Source organism: Pholcus phalangioides, unplaced genomic scaffold (assembly GCF_987345545.1).
Source record: "Pholcus phalangioides strain wild (caught in Gottingen) unplaced genomic scaffold, Ppha-v1.0 ptg000042l_1, whole genome shotgun sequence".
Taxonomy (NCBI): domain Eukaryota; kingdom Metazoa; phylum Arthropoda; class Arachnida; order Araneae; family Pholcidae; genus Pholcus; species Pholcus phalangioides.
The window spans coordinates 8295430-8312965 of NW_028301628.1; the positions used below are offsets into that span (position 1 = coordinate 8295430).

The following is a 17536-nucleotide window of genomic DNA, read 5'->3' on the forward strand; positions in this document are numbered from 1 at the left end:
AAGTCGTGACAATCCAAGAACTTTACCTGACCTTAAAGGCAGCATGCCACATGCTGAACATTTCCCCGCACACTCTTCAGTCAGTTGTAGAACATGCCATCTTGCGATTTCACATGGTATCTAAAAATGCTGGCCATCATGTGGAACATGTTTTGTTGCAGTAACAATTGTAAAAATGTTTAACAATTGTGTTAAAATTGTAAACGTTTGCCTAAATGTGTCATTTCTTAATGAAACGTCCACTGGTGGCGCCATGTGCAACTAATTTTTTTAACCTGAAACAAATTCATCACTTCATGATGTCCTCCACAAAATTTCTCAATTTTCCGATGACTGATTTCGCCTGTAGGCTACTTTAAAATAGGGTCTTGCAATTATGGACGCCCTGTATGTACTTGTTTTTGGCCACCTAAATGCTATATATATATTTTTACATTTGTCTGAAACACATTCAATGTAGGAAACAATTTTGTTTTGCCTAAAAAAAATGAAAGATTGACAATGCTGTTCATATGCTGCAGTGAAACTTTCATTCTGTGAAGTAAAATGTGGTGTCTATATAGTCCTCGAACCACAAGATGAGACTTGGCCACGGCACGTTATGTAATGCTGGACAACTCTGTATTTTTCTAGAAACACAAGCGAAATAAAAAAGCCAGAAAGGCAAGTGAAAGCTTAGTCACAGATGAGCTGTTTTCGATGGGTAATCACTTTATTAAAAGAAATGAATGAAAAATCGTCCGATGTGCGTGTGTGTGTGACGGGACATGATGTAGCCGTCTCATCTCGTGTTTGGAAGACTACCCCTTTCAGACCTTTGGTGCTCAAGTTGAAGTTTTATGCAGAAAATTTTGTTTTAATCAATTCTGGACAGGGTGTGCATGGGCCCCCATGTTATAAAATACTGCGGTTATTCAAGCACCCCTGGCGCCACAAATGTGTAGGTTGCTTTTTCTCACTGTAGAATTTCTTTTGACCCGAGGGAGTTAAGCCTTGACTTAAAGGATTGTGTAGGTTATTGAGTTAGAAATATATGGTGAATATATGAACTTCGAGCTTTCATCAGAGGCCAGCACTTGAAATTGAACTTTCGGGGTGGGGGTTAACATGGCTTCCAGGAAAAAGTGCCTCCGAGAATAGTGTGATTTATTCCATAAAATTTGGCAATAAAATTCTGGAAAAAATCGTATATGAAGATGAATATACCTTGCATCATCTTGGCTGAAAAAACGTGAATAAAGTGAATTATTTCTTCACAAAAAAAAAAACGAAAAAAAAAATTTAAAACAAAGATTTTTTGACATTTATGTTTTTAATTCATTTTGCCATGAGAGGTGCACATTTGGAATTTCAAATGTTGAGGTTTCAGAGAAACTGTTTTATCACAATTTGATATAAAACGGGTGTTCAGTGTTTCAGTCCAATAATAATGTTAAAAAAACTGGTTTGTTCTAGAAAATAACACGAGATATACACGCGTATACAAGGTGTCCTGTTAGTACTAATGCGGCCCGTGTCTCATCAACTGTCCTTCGCAGAGGTAGATTAAGGTAAGCTTAAAAAAATGCTTAAAATTCATTCAAAAATTACCCTGTACCAGTCTTGAAAGTGAAAATACAGTGTGTCACAAAATAAGAAATTACATTTTTATACGGTTTCCTTGTCCTCTAACTTCCGGAGGAAGGGCGTATGGTATATATATATAATTTGGATCTTTTATTTAGTGGCACACTGTATTTTTCACTATCAAAGCTGGTGCAATGTAATTTTCGTATGTCTTTCGAGCATTTTTTAAATTGAAACTAACCTCTACGTATGTCGGCTGATGAGACGAAGGCTGCATTAGCACTTGCATGATAGCCTGTATAATATATTCATAGCCTCGAGACTGAATTTGATCTCGTGAATTAAAAAACATATAGCTCTATAAATCTTACAGCTATTATGATATGAAGAGTTTGCTAAACATCGTGTCGTGTGACATCTGCAGCGTGTCCAAAATGGGAAAAATTAAGCTCGCATCCTGCGGATCAGCATCCCAGTTGCTAAAAAATAACACAGATTCTACAATTTAATGTATTTACACTAAAAAAAATCAATGTGGTTATTATGCTTAAAATTCTTACTCAATTAATATTGAGTAATTAATAAATTATACTCAAAAAATAAATAGTATTCTAGACATTTTAATTCATATGAAATTTTTTTTAAAAATGTGCATTAAAAAAAGGAATGTCTTAAATGCCAGTAAATGGGGTAAATTACACAAAAGATCTTGATCTTGATCAGTATGACTAGGATTTCTATGGTTTTACTTTATTTACGATTTTGCGTATTTCACTATTAAGGGATCTATCCCTTAATTATATCAGCATTTTGGGGAAAATTAGAATCACATAGAACATTTGTTCATGATTTTTAGTAAGTGTAAGGCATATTTACATATTTTTTTGAGCATTGTTCTATATCATCATTTTCAATGAAAATGGAATTTCCCTCAACCATTTCATTTTCAAATCACATAAGTGCTAGGAACCTGGGTGCATCTGGTTCTTCAGGTTCAGCCATCTTATTTTCCTACTTATGAAAGATTGAGATGGAAAAAGGAGTGAATCTCTCTTTTGGTATTCGGGACATCTGTACGTTCATCCTAGTCACAGATTACCGATTACTTCCCTCCCCCCCCCCTTCTTCAAGCTAAGATGTTCATTAGCAGACCTAGTGCACGTTAAGCTTGTCCTCAAGGTTACCTGGTAGTCCCTCAATGTCTCACCCTACTAATAATAGTGTGGCTTTAATGATTTAACCCAACCAATCCTTAACAGGTCACATAAATACAAATACAACGCCACAACAGGCAAACTGCCCAACGAGGTGGCTGACTGAAGAACATCATGGATCCCCGAGCCATTTTTTGGAGGCCCTACCTACTACTGCTACACCACACATGCACCCCCCCCCCCGTGGAACCCCCAACGAATCGGTACATGCGGGAGTGTACGTGTAGTGAAACCTGACGAAGTTTTATTGTTTCTCTATAACGAAGACTAAATAATTTAACTGTGTTGTTTTCAGACAAGGCCATGGCCTGTGATGGGGAGGAGGACGATCTGGAGTTCCGTTCCTAGGTACCCTCTTTGAGTCTGCGTGTGCTACCTAATGATTCTGTAATATTCATATGGAAATTAGTGAAAAAATAACTGAAAAAGGGGGAAAAGATGGCCAAAAATCTATTGTTCTATCACTGCCCCCCCCCCCCCCAAAATGCAAGTGGTTATCCTCCGAACGAAATTTCTGGCTACGGGCCTGACTTAGAACAACATGGAGAAAGAGTATGACTCAACGAAAACATTTAATATAACTGGTCAGAAACAAAGATCACAGCATTGGACATGGGACAACAGAGGTACAGTACAAATATATTTCATGCCATGAGGCATGAAGATGATTAACAGTCATTGGCTACGCAAGGGAGAGGTTTTGGGGGTTCAAACCTCTCCCTTGAGCTGAGATTTTGATGTAATTTTATGGTAAAAAAAACGTCAACCCCCCCCCCCCCAAGACCTTTCGGAAGAAAAGTTATGGAAAAACCCCACCCTTGAAAAAATCCTGTGTACGCCTACGTTCGTTCTCAGTTATAGCTATGATGGAATTAAAACATACCTTGAAATTATACCATCCAAGCATTTATTCAACTGAAACTGCAGCTGTTGTGCCTGAAAATAGAAGACCGTACTTATGAAGCAATGCTTATTACTTTATATGTGATGCATTCCCAAATTTTCTATTGCAAAAAAAAAATGTTAATATGACAATCAGCCTAATGTACTCGAGACCATCTAGACGTTGACCAAGTTTGCAACCTGCTCGGTCCTTGTTAGAATCTTCCTTGGCACAAAAGTATTACAGTCAGCCTTCTTGAACAGATATCAATAATATTGAATAAATATTGAATAATATAAATATTGAATAATCGACGTTTGCGTGTACCCAAAATTCCAAAACGAACACGGCTATACGCGTTCCGGAACTATATGAAGTTCCTTCATCAGTAGCAGAAACAAAGAAGAAAGAAAAGTATTGAAAGCAGGAGATATCAATAGTTCCTGCACACAATACCGATTATGCTGGTAACAATTCAATTGCTTTTTAATACCGTTAATATAGTTTGTATATTGAAAACCGATGAAGGATCAATATCAATAAAGCTTCTCGAATAAATCAGACATCAAAGTGAAATGAAAATTTTATATATACTGAATTGCAACAATCACAATATCTAAAATGTTTACTTTTCATTGCCAAATTTAGAGCCCTCTATGGGTTTAACTGAGAACAAAGATAAAATAATTAAATTACATACTCATGACAACTTGGATACACTGTTTCCAAAAGTCTGCGTCCTTTTTTTTCGAGCTCATACTTTTTCTCAAATTTCTAGAAAAATGCTGGACAAACCATTCTGAAATTTCGGTCACGTGAACCCTATACTTGTACTCACAATTTCCAGTGAAAATTTAGTCATGAGTGTGGTTATATATATATATATATATATATATAACCACACTCATGATACTATACCACACTATATATATATAGGGGACCGATAAAAATATAAATAAGAAAACAATGTTTTTTTTAACCACCCCTGTATGATAAAAAACTGCCAATGATCTGTAACTTTCACAAAATATTTTACTAACGTGGCACAATACTTGTGTGCATTTTCGTACGAATAGCATGTATATTCACGAAATTATAAATGTTTTCTATAAAAATTCGAATTTTCATCGCATGTTTTTCGCTTATAACACGAGTTTTTAATTGGAGTTTTCAACCAATTTTTATGAAATTCGTAGAGGAATTGGCACTACACATGAGACACCCTGTGTAGGAATTTAGAATTTGACAATTTATTACTGAATGAGATATGAGCCTTTTTAGTAAATGATTTCTAATCGCGCATGTACAAGGAAATATCGATTTTATTTTGTTCATAATTTTATTGCCAGATATATAATGCTGTCCCGCCCATAGAGGCATACAGCGGTAATGCACCTTATATAAAAATTCCAGTTGAATGTCGTGAAAATCAAGAAAGGTATATGCGATATAGTGAGCTGTAATTTATGCTACTGGCTGAGAGTGCCGGGATGATTTGGGATTTTCCACAAATTGGTATTTCGATTATCTTCAGTCATATGATTATTTTATTCATACACGTATGTTGTGTTTAAGCATTTATCTTATATAGCATCAGATGCATGTCTTTGCTCAATCGCATAAATCTGTGGGCTTATTTTTGAAATAATCAAATAACATTAAATAATTGAAATACGGATTTGTGGGAAATCTCTTATCATTCACGTACTCTCAGCCAGTAACTTAAATTACAGCTCACGATATCGCATATATCTTTCTGAATTTTCACGACATTCAACTGAATTTTTATATAGGTTGGATTATACAACTGGCAACAAAATTATGAACAAAATAAAACGATATTTTCTGTACATGAACGATTAGAAATCATTCACTAAAAATGCTCATATCTCGTTGAATAATAAATTGTCACATTCTAAATTCCTACACAGGGTATCTCATGTGTAGTGCCAATTTTTCTATGAATTTCATAAAAATTGGTTGAAAACTCCGCATGTTATAAACGAGAAACATGCGATGAAAATTTGAATTTTTATAGAGATCATTTATGTCTTTGTGAATATACATGCTATTCGTACGAATACGCACACAAGCATTGCACCATGTTAGTATAATATTTTGTGAAAGTTACAGATCATTGGCAGTTTTTTATCATGCAGGGTTGGTTAAAAAAAAAACCATTGTTTTCTTATTTATATTTTTATCGGTCCCCTAACCACATTCATGACTTAATTTCCACTGGAAATTGTGAGTACAAGTATAGGGTTCCCACAACCGAAATTTCAGGATTATTTGCCCAGCATTTTTCTAGAAATTGGGGAAAATGCCTGAGCTCAAAAAAAAAGGACGCAGACTCGTGTAATTCGAGGCTAGTACCCACTTTCAAGTCTAGGGTTTTTCCGTTTTAACTTGGTAACATATTTGTTTCAAACGTTTTATCCATAAAAATATTATATGCATAGTAGTTGATGTGTATTAAAAGTTGTCGTGTGAATCGTAATATTCGATTAAGCGGGTAACTTTAACATTGTCTCTATGGGAGAAATTCTGGTTCCAGAGGATTTTATCCGTTTAAGCAGGGTATCTATTACCCGATTAAATGGGACAGACTTTATTTCTATAAGCGTTTTCAAATGTATAATATAGATGTGGTGATACAAAAATTATCAAATGATTTGATTTGGAGCATCCCCTCCCTTTATTTTTAAACACATCATATGGGAAACGCGACATTTTAACCCTTTGGCAAGTGAGCTTAAACACCTACCTATCATAGTGAAAAAGTACATATGTGAGCATATACTGGTCAAAGGGTTAAAAAACTTACATGGAAAAAGTTTGTTATTTCTTATTGAAAAATGCACGTAATACTTCGCATAGCAACACGTCCAAATATGTCTAAAAACGGGAAAGCTCATGTGATGGTTTACATATGTATATATGTATACCTCTATCGCTCCAACTTTACCAAGCCTGACTAAACTTGCCAAAATGGTTCTCAGTCCAATGAACATAAACATTTCCAAAGTCTGAAGCTCAGAAATTCCGAGATGTCCACAAACCATACCAAAAACGATAGCCTAAAAATATCAAAGGGACATAAAATCATATGGAAATGAAATGGTACTTGAGTCTAAACTAGTAAAAGCATAAGAATTGACGTTCTCTCAAGTCTCAGCCGTTGTGCAGTAATGTGGGAATCGTGTTAGAAGCTTCATGAGGATCCAGGTTTAAACCCGATTTTCCAACTTTGAGGTGCGAATGCGAGCCGGTCTCCTATTTGTAAAAAGTTTCTCGACAGAGTGCAAGCAGACCTGCAACACGCGATACTTACATGGCGTGAAAATTTGAGTACTACCGTGTTTACTTTAAAATATAAAAGACAGATGGCAGCACAAGCAAGAATACGAAACAAGCACAACTCTGACATCATGAATAAGTTAAGGGCCACACATGCACTCAGAGCACACATTCCGATACGTACCGATTCATTAGAAATTCCGAGGAATGTGTATAAGGTGCATGTACGGTTGAGCAATAATAGTAGTTCAAGTCTCAATGCAATATACTTCTGTATACATTAGAACTTCTGAGGTTGATATCTTGAAGTAAATTTGATCTCCGTCCAAGATCATATACAGTCGTAGCTTGATTTTATAAACCGAAACATTTTTTATGAACTAGTCCTTTGGTCCACAAATAAAGAGCTGTTTCTTTGAATGCCTTTCCCATTTACAAACTTTCGATTTTACGAACTAATTGATCAAGTTTGTTACAAATTACAAGTTATTTTTCGTTTTTAAGAACGACTATTTGAAAAACTTTTGTACAAATATTATGCATTTATAGTGGTAAGAACCTTTTGCATGTTCACTATACAAAAATATGTGAAATCGAGTCAAAAACTGCTTTACCTGATGTCCATTCATCCTACCAGATTCTACCAGCTCTTGCATTTGTTCGAGACACTGAAGATCGAATGCTTCAATTGAAGCAGTGAGCAAAGTTTCTCCCTGCATCAGTGAAAACAGAACTAATAAATAAGGGGTTTTTGTATTAAGCAAGTTCAATTGCATCTATTCTGGAAAGTAGTGAAGGATAGAAATAGAAGCATAGGTTTTCAAACCTGCTGTAAACTTGCACGTTTTCCAACATGATTTGTGAGGAAAATGTCTAACAACTTGTCCAAATTTTGAAGCATATCTTGAGAATTATGATTCTGGTATGCTGCTTTTACAAATGGCAGAAAAAAAGACCCTGAAAGAACAAAAAATATGGTCACCAGTTTAAAACCGCAGTCTATTGAAAAACGTAGGGAAAATCCATCAAGCATGTGCTTGTATGATGATCAATAAAAGAAGAAGCTAGATTTAGTATACCGCTCCGACATGTTCCTTCAACCTGTATGACCCATGGAGGTATTATGGATAGACGCCATAATACCTCAATGGTATGACCAGTATAACCAGGGAGAGATGATGAAGGTGCCAAAGAATCGTGAATAGAGTTTATAGCTGCGGTTATTAACTGGGGCTCCTTGGAGAGATTTCGGTACTGAATATTATTTGTGGAAATAATATTCATTACCTGTATAATAAAACAATTATTATTTTGTAGAAATAATTTTATTGATGGGAGGGATATGTCCATGGATTTTACCTTCATAATACAGAAGGTCAGTGGATCATAAATTTAGTCACAATGAAATTCGGTCACACTATAGGTGTCAGTACTTCCAGAGTTCAAAATCTGGAAACTCTGTTATAGGAGATTACAGTCAATATTTCAACGAATAATCAATCGATGACGGACAATCACACGAATTCGTAGTTATAAAAATTTTCCACCTACCCATATTTTCTAGAGATCCTATGATGAAATGCATCAAGTGACCTACAAAAAAAAAAGAAAAAAGGAGTTATTCCTTTGTAAAACTTGAAGTTTTAATTTCAATTACTGTATTATTACGTGTGTGACATTAACCTGGACCTTATACTCCCTGCCTTTCTGAGGTACAGGGAAGTGGTAATAATGCTCTTGTGATTTCAATTGTATCTGATACCTGTCCAATGAGTACTTGTCATCTCGAGATAGGTTTTATATATATCACTACTTTTAAGATTTCGTGAACAAAAACTTGGCAACGCGTTGAATTCTTTCTAGTCAATACGCCGCCTAACATTTGAGGGGTTAGGGAATCCCGGCTAAGGCATGGATGTCTATTTACAATAACCAATTCCCTGGACAGATCGTAAAGATCTCTTGGGAATATGGGATGATCACAGTGTAAAAAAAAAATGTCCAGAGGCGCATTGTTTTCCCGCCTGCGGGCTACATGAACTTTACCGCCCTTCTCCCATTCCAGTCTAATTTTCTTGACTGCTCATTCCTCGAACTCGCCATCCTGTGCCATAACCTGCTTGGCCTACACCCCCTCCCCGCCTCCTGTACGCACACCCATGTCTCTAAGTCACTCTTTTGGTCATTCCCAAACTCACACTCTCTCTAAGTCACTCTTTTGGTCATTCCCAAACTCACACTCTCTCTAAGTCACTCTTTTGGTCATTCCCAAACTCACACTCTCTCTAAGTCACTCTTTTGGTCATTCCCAAACTCACACTCTCTCTAAGTCACTCTTTTGGTCATTCCCAAACTCACACTCTCTCTAAGTCACTCTTTTGGTCATTCCCAAACTCACACTCTCTCTAAGTCACTCTTTTAGTCAGTCGCATGCTTCACACTGTTTTGGTCAATCACATACTTGCACACGCTCTAGGTCAATATTTTGGTCGCTCATTGATATATGGTTTTTTGTTTTCTAGGTCACTCTTTTGATCATTTACACGTTTATACATCATTCTTTTGGTCATTTACATGTTTATACATCATTCTTTTGGTCATTTACATGTTTATACATCATTCTTTTGGCCATTCACATGCTTTCACACGGTCTAGGTCACTTACTGACCTGGTCCCTTACTGTCTCGGGCAGAGGTGGATTTATTTGGTGTTGTACAAATTTTGCCGTCCTTCTCCCGTTCTACTAGTTTTTTTGGCTACATATTCTTCAAATTTGCCACCCCTCTGCACTTGCAGTCCTGGACTATGGTCGCTAATCCCCCTCGCGTAAATACGCTACTGTAAATGTCCCTTTTTAATTCTCCCCCTCCCGTCCTTCTCTACTCTTCACTGTCCTTCACACAGTTTCTACATTTCTGTATTCTTCCTTGCCCTTCTCTGAGTTTCTACTCCCTTCATTGGTCTTAGATATTGCGTCCCTTGCAATTTTTCTAAATTTTATTCCTCCCTTGCCAGTTTCTGAATTTCTGCCCTCTTCCTCCCCCCCCCCCTTTTGTGAACCTTCGTCGTTTTTGAATCAAGGCCCGCACTTACTAAACACGAGGCCCGGTGCAAAATAATAGGGGGGGGGGCCCAGGTGCATCTCAGCAATTTCGGGGGCACTAAAAAATGTCAGTCCCCTTACCCTAAAAAAATTTCACTCACACAATCAAATGTAAATTAGCACAAAAAAGTGATGAAAATTCGGCAGTGAAGGTGTGATTTTAAACTAATGAGAGAAAAATTTCCCCCAAAGCGAATGAAAATTTCAGAATTGATGAAATAAAAATTAATCGAAAGAAATAATTCCAAAATCAATGAAAATTTAGAACTAAACTAATTCTAGAATCGTTAAATATTCATAATTAATGGGAGAAAAGCAATCCATAATTGATGAAAACTCAGAATTAATGTAAGAAATAATTTAATGATTGGTGAAAGCCTGCAGTAATTGACGGCGAGTGAGTGTCCCGGTGCGACCTCACCTCTTCTGCACCCCCTAAGCAGTGGCGTATTTATAGGGAGACATAGCGGGCTATAGCCCAGGACGGCAAGTTCAGAAGGGTGGCAAATTTGAGGAATGGATGGCTAAGAAAATTAGCGGAAAGGAAGAAGTTTCGGGGAAACTTGCCGTCTCTGTCCAGACAGCAAGGACTTAGGTCAGTGGGTGAGCAAAAGAGTGGCACCTAGAAAGTTTGCAAGCACGTGAATGACCAAAAGAGTGGCACCTAGAAAGTTTGCAAGCACGTGAATGACCAAAAGAGTGACACCCAGTGACTTTGTAAGCACGAAAGCGACCAAAACAATGTAATGTAAAATCATGTGAGAAACCAGAACAGTGTGTAAGCGTGGGATTGACCAAAACAGTGTGTACGCGTGAGAATGACCAAAACAGTTTGTACGCGTGGGAATGACCAAAACAGCGTGTAAGCGTGGGATTGACCAAAACAGCGTGTACGCGTGGGAATGACCAAAACAGTGTACGCGTGAGAATGACCAAAACAGCTTGTACGCGTGGGAATGACACCAAAACAGTGTGTAAGCGTGGGATTGACCAAAATAGCGTGTACGCGTGGGAATGACCAAAACAGTGTGTACGCGTGGGAATGACCAAAACAGTGTTCAAGAACGTGAATGATTAAAAGAGTGATTTACAGTGTGTGTGTATGGAAGCATTATAAATGAATATAATTGAAATTACTTTTTTGCCGTATGTAAGAATTGCCAATAGCTGCTTCAGCTCCCATGCTGTGAGAGAATCCACCAGTTGGAAAAGCTTGCAAAAAAAGAAAAAAAAAACTAAATTAACCATCTATATAATGGTCCCGTGGATATTTCAATATACATGGTCAAAGAACCCATTGTACCAATATATTTTCTCAATTATTTTTGGTATTTTATAAAGTACACAGACCACCACTTAGTTCCAAGTACCTACCAATGTCAATACTTATTTTCAAAAATCATTGTACCTTTTCTTTTATCTCATTATTACGACGCCTCTGGGTTGACTCATCAACTCACAAATAGGGCCATCTTATTAACATATGAGCCTCGGGATCTTTTAGGTGCATAAAGGGGTTGGTTATTTTAGAGGGAATATAGAAGACCTCCTATACCCAGGGCTGATTCTGGACATTTTCCAAGTGTAAGCGAATAATATTTTGGTTATAAAAAATACCCCTCCTCTTCAGTTGGCGCCCTAAAAAATCGCCCCCTTCAGTTGGTGCCGTAAAAAAATCGGCTCCCTTCAGTTGTAGCCTTCTGCAGCCGCGTAATTCGGCCTCGATAATAGATCCGGCCTGCCTATACCTCCACTAAATTGGCTATACATATCACTTGACTTTGTATTATAGCAGTGCTTCTCGACATGTGCGTATGTCGGCTCCTATGGGTGGCGTCGCGGTGAGTTGATTTGATTGACATTATTGTCCGTATTTAAGTGTGCATAGGCGATTTTCAGGTGAATTTGAAGTGGTCCTTATCTGGAAAATTCTGGGGGAGTCGTGGATAAAACGTAGATGACGTGGGCAGAGGAGTCACCAGTGGCAAAATTTTGATGAGACCATTGATATACATGCGTAATATTAGATACTTTTTCAGGACCGAAATTAAAAGACTGGGATGATTGTTATTAAAAAGGGTCAGGGCAATACTTTTTGTGAAACAAAATATATAATATGCAGTATACATATATACATATATATATGTATATAAGGGGTGGGGTATGACATGTTACTGGTGAACTGTTGGTCGATCCTAGAGGTACACTTCCAATTAGGAAAAAGTTTCCAAATAACGTGTGGTAATCAGATATGTCATTTATGGTTGCAAGAAGTTGTATAGTTATTAAAATAAAATAAAAAAATAACTTTTTATACAGCCCCGTGTGACCCCAAGACCCAAATAGGAAAGTTATTGACCTGTCTCTCCAGATGCCAACAAGGAAAAAAAAAGTTCCATGTTTCTAAGTACAATATTCACAGAGATATTTGAATTCGAAAAACGGAGGAAATTTGGGGGGAAAAACAGCTCTAAATGCGGAAAAACCCTTTCACCCGCATTTAACGCTGTTCTTTTCCCAAATTTCTTCCGTTTTTCGAATTCATATACCTCAGCGAATATCGCATTTAAAAAGATTGAATGTTTTTGGTTGGCGTCAGGAGAGACAGGTCAACAACTTTCTAATTGGAAGTTAGAGCACAAGGGACCGTATAAAAATTTAGATTTTTTTTTTATTTTGTCACACACTGTATTTTCACTGTCAAAACTGGTACAGTGTAATTTTTGAACGCCCGTTAAGCATTTAGTAAACTAGAATCATATCTCTACGACGGACGGTTGATGAGATAAAGGCCGCGCTAGCACTTACAGGACACCCTGTATGTATGCATATATTACAAAATTTATTTCACAGAAACAACACGTTATGTAACGTGTGACGGTAAATGTAATGAATCGGTTATTATGCATACTTATTAATCGTCTTTGTAAGTTTGATAAATTTATCACTTTTTGCCGGAGATAATGCATAATAACCAAAAGTCTCCTTGGTTTATTTGATAAATACTTGAAATTTATCGCCTGGAGCTGTGGTTAGAATTTCATAGATATGAAAAAATATATTCCAAATCAGCCTAGTATGTGTGATGGATGTAGTCCGACCCCGGTATAATGATAAATTTTGTGATCGTACCCGGATATAATGATACAGTACATGCATGAATTATCATGTAAATAAAATCATACAGTACATGATTTATATGCCGCTGTGATGGCCGGTTGGTCATAGTGACGGGCTCGCATCGCAGTGGCGGTCGGCCGAAGTTGGGTTTTCTGTGGTTCTTAATTTCGAGGACTCGAATGCGAGACGATATCTCCATTATAAAGTCTCGCCACAGACAGCAGCAGTCCTACAAACGGTACAAATATTATTCGTTACACTTCACTTCTAAAACATAGAAGGCAGCACTGAAAAATCAGACACAACACTAGATACGCACTCAGACTGTTAAGCACTTCCAGTTCCAGCACAACTCACTAAGTTGTAAATTACTGGAGTTGTGCCAACACCATCTATAGCAGGAGGCTTCCCACGCAAAGCTTTGACGTCACTGAAGAAGTCCATTTCACCTGTAGCCATTGGATATAGCGGGCCGACGCATGCGATACCTTTTTACCTTTTTTCTTGCAGTATATCCAATGACTATAGGTGAAATGGACTTCTTCAGTGACGTCACGAGCTTCGCGCTGAGGCTTCCTGCTATAGATGGTGTTGGGTGTGCTCTGTTTGAGAGGAAAGGACGTATTATCATGATTATCAATGACGGGACACTTGGATATTTTGCATAACCGCCGGTAAAAGCGATAATTTTTGGGGGAATTTATCAAAGTTATACTAAAATGTTGGGCGATTATGCATAATAATCGGTTGTTATGAATGATAATCGGATTCATCATATTTACCGTAACATACATGTTCAAAAAATCATGAATAAATGGAGATGGAAAAAGAGTAATTAACAGGTACCACTGTCGCACAATTGAAGCATGAGATAAACTTTGTCCTCCATCATCAACGAATAGAAATAGTCCGGCCTCCTTCTCCTCCGCCAGAGATGTGAAACTAAAAATCCTTTATGATGATCTGTTGATAGCACGTGCACTTCGAGGGCTTCAAATGTAAACGAAAATGATGTAATAATCTGATAGGTGAAGCGCCATCTGTGAGGTGTTATGGTAACTTCCGGATGAGAAAGTTATTTCGAGATCTGCCTGCATAATGTTTTGTTAAAATTTGTGAGTAATGTATGTTTTTATTTATTCTTGATCATCAGGGTGACAAAGGAAAGGGGGAGGAGCTTGGCCCCTACCCGATTGTCGGGATGTCTGGACATGGGTCCAGAGAATTTTGTTCGGGGGACCAAAGTGATAGAACAATAGATTTGACTATTTCGGTTATTTTCTCACATTTCGGGGGGACCAGAACCCCGTCTCCCCCTCCCCCATTCGCTACGGACTCCTCCAGGACTCCAGGGGCAGGAGTCCCGTGGACTTAGAATTAAAAAACAAAATTAATGATAAGTTGAAGAAAAAAAAAGTAATATAAATAAATTGCTTAAAAAAAGGAAAGTTTTAATTAACCCCTTCTTGATCGCGTGTCATGCGACGAAGAGAAGAATTTTAAAATTTGTAAAACAAAAAAGTACTTCTAAATATTGCTAAGAGATGGCGCAACTACAGACTTATTATTTTTAGGTTGTAAAACCATTTTCCTGAACTTTTTTTTTTACGTATTTTTAATAATTCTTTTTATGCAGATATTGGTCTTAAATACCTCAAAAGCAATAGATTTGATAAATATAGTATCAGAATATATTTTTTAGCAGTGCTGTCCCGTGTTCATCAGAAAGATGAACTTGAACCGACTCTATGGTTCACACTTTTATAAAAACGTGCAGAAATTTTTTTTTCGGAAAATACGCATTTAAATTATTGCTGCTTTGCCATCTTTTTAATTGAAACAATACATCAGCGCAATAGTTTTTGATAATTTTAATTATTAAAAAAGTGGATTTATTTATTATATATTAATTTAATTATTAGAGTGGATTTTTTTTTAATCCTCCAAAATGTTTGAATGAGGTTAAAATATACAGTTATCCTTGCTTTTAATTTTATAAACAGCTAAAATCTTGCCTAGCAAAGTTGAATAGTTTTTACCTTGAAATATATTTTCAATCCCTTCAGTTTTGTACGATTTCATCAATGTATGAACCCGTAAAATTTCAGTTGCTCTCAAAAAATAACACCAACAAGGAATCAACTCTTTCCAGATTTAAAAAAAAGTATTATAATATAATAAAGTATTATTATATAACAGGGGCGTAGCCAGAAATTTCGTTCGGGGGGGGACCACTTTCATTTCGGGGGGGAGACCAAAGTGACAGAACAATAGATTTGGCCATCTTTTTCCCTTTTTTCGGTCATTTTCTCACATTTCGGAGGGGGGACCAGACCCCCCATGTCCCCCCCCCCCCGGTTACGCCCTTGTTATATAATCATTATACTAAATGGGTTTTTTTGATCTTGTGTATTTGCCTGTACATCAAATATATTCAAATATAACACATGTAACCAGTGTTCTCCAATACGCATCGAAATTCAATTTTACTCCTCTAATTTTCGTTCGGGGGGAAATATACTCCGAATTTCAGGCAGTTTTTTTGAGTACTTATTCTCACTGATAAAAAAAATGTCACTCTTTTTACAAAAAATATCCTTAAAATTTTGGAGTGAAATTACTTTCCGAAATTATATTTTCCTATGACACTGCTCAGAAACGTACGGAGTTAAATTTCCATCAGAAGAGTTCATGAACTGCTTGAGAGATGGCAGCACCATCAAATGTGCACCAAAAATGTAGATGGCAGCACTAATTTTTCTGTTGCTTTTGAAACTGACCGAAGTTTTATTTAGTACAATGTATCAAGGCTGTAGGCCATAACTAGGGATTTTTTTTCGGGGGGGGGGGGGGGGGGGAAGGAAAAGACATGATTTGGCGCTTTCCCCCATTGTAAAATTCGATGATTTTATAACGGTATTTTTGATCCACTTAAAATTTTCCTTCGCTGTAAAATGGAACTTTAAACATCTATTCGTTATCTTTAATCCGGGTGCCGTAGATGAGACTATAACGGCTCATATCCCCTCTCCATCATCCGTACTTGTCATCATTACATTTTCGTCAACATGTTTTGTTAAGAGCCCTTTTGACTCACTCGAGAACTTCAGAGCAAAGATGTGCGAATGAAAGACCGAATTTGTCAAAGATTTCTTTAGAAGGATCCGACGAGTTTGTCAGAAGAAATTAAAATGCTTTGAACATTCATGAAATGAGTTTCAGTTCTATTCGCTTTCCCGTTCCGAAACTTTGGTATAGAAGAGAAATTCACAAATTTAGCTTGAAATAGAAAAAAAGTGTGTTGGATCCCCCCCCCCCCTACACACACACACACACTGACACCTATCGAGTAGACTTTAACCATTTTTTATTAATTTCTCAAACGGAATTCATTGTTGTTTTAAAAGAGTATGTAGCATGAAAATAAATGATATGCGGTATGATATCATACATTGTTCCTTCTCATGCAGCATAGTGGCGGGAATCTTATATTAATAAAGCCAAAATAGCAGTTAATGCATTTTTGACTGGGGACAAATAAATTATGTTATGTTATGTTTTATGTTTTCCGCAGCAGGGCTTAAAAAAGTCATTTTAAAGCATACATAAAAATCTAGTAACCGATATTTTACCACATACAATTTACGCAAACGTGCAGCTTAAAAATGTGTATGAATGATGTATGGTATTACACATCATATTTTTCATTTTTATGCTGTAAACCGGTTTAAAACAAAGAGCTAATTTGATTCGAGGAATTATAAGGGACAGTTCTGCTTTCATTCGACAGGTGGCAGCAGATATCCCAGTTCAATGATGTTTCTCGCATGAATAATGCATAGGCGGAGATAAACTTGGAAGTCTGGGGGGGGGGGCACGGTGTCATTATTGCTGGGGGGGGGGCAAGTCAGTCGACTCCACCTTTGACGCTGGGGAATATTCGCCCATGGAATAATGGTAGATTTGGAAATACTGTTATAATAAATAAGAGCGGTTGGAAATCTTCCTTCCACTCATTATTATTTTCCGCCGGTTCTCAAATAAACTCCCCAATTTATGGCTGTCTACGAAATTGTTCACTCAATTTCATAGGTTCGCAAGTACTGTACTAACTACTACTGAACCATATATGCACCTCGTACACATTCCTCTGCGGAATTCTAACGAATTGGTTATGTGCAGGAACGTGTTGTGAGTGAGTGCGCGCGTGTGTGTGTGTGTAAGTGTTAATGCGTTGCCCTAACGTATTCATGTTGTTAGAGTTGTGCTAGTTTCACGTTATATAAACTGGTGCTGCCATCTGTTTTCGATGTTCTGAAGTGAAGATGGTAAATGCTTGAATTGTCATAT

At 37.1% G+C, this 17536-nt stretch overlaps 1 protein-coding gene across 2 annotated transcripts; it reads right to left on the reverse strand.

Annotated features, from left to right (window-relative positions):
• Positions 1-1299: 1299 nt before the first annotated feature.
• LOC149064420 (uncharacterized) lies at positions 1300-14123 on the reverse strand. 2 transcript variants are annotated; one of them, XM_089254856.1, is made up of 8 exons: positions 14033-14123; positions 11204-11278; positions 8515-8556; positions 7790-7920; positions 7578-7676; positions 6612-6743; positions 3664-3716; positions 1818-2045 (listed from the first exon to the last, which is right to left on the reverse strand). In XM_089254856.1, the coding sequence occupies exons 1-8, from the start codon at positions 14076-14078 to the stop codon at positions 1943-1945; spliced, it is 681 nt and encodes a 226-aa protein (XP_089110982.1). In that variant the 5' UTR covers positions 14079-14123; the 3' UTR covers positions 1818-1942. The 2 variants fall into 2 exon arrangements, with proteins under 2 accessions (XP_089110983.1, XP_089110982.1); XM_089254857.1 differs by lacking the exon at positions 6612-6743 and having other exon boundaries at positions 1300-2045.
• Between the last annotated feature and the right edge of the window lie 3413 nt (positions 14124-17536).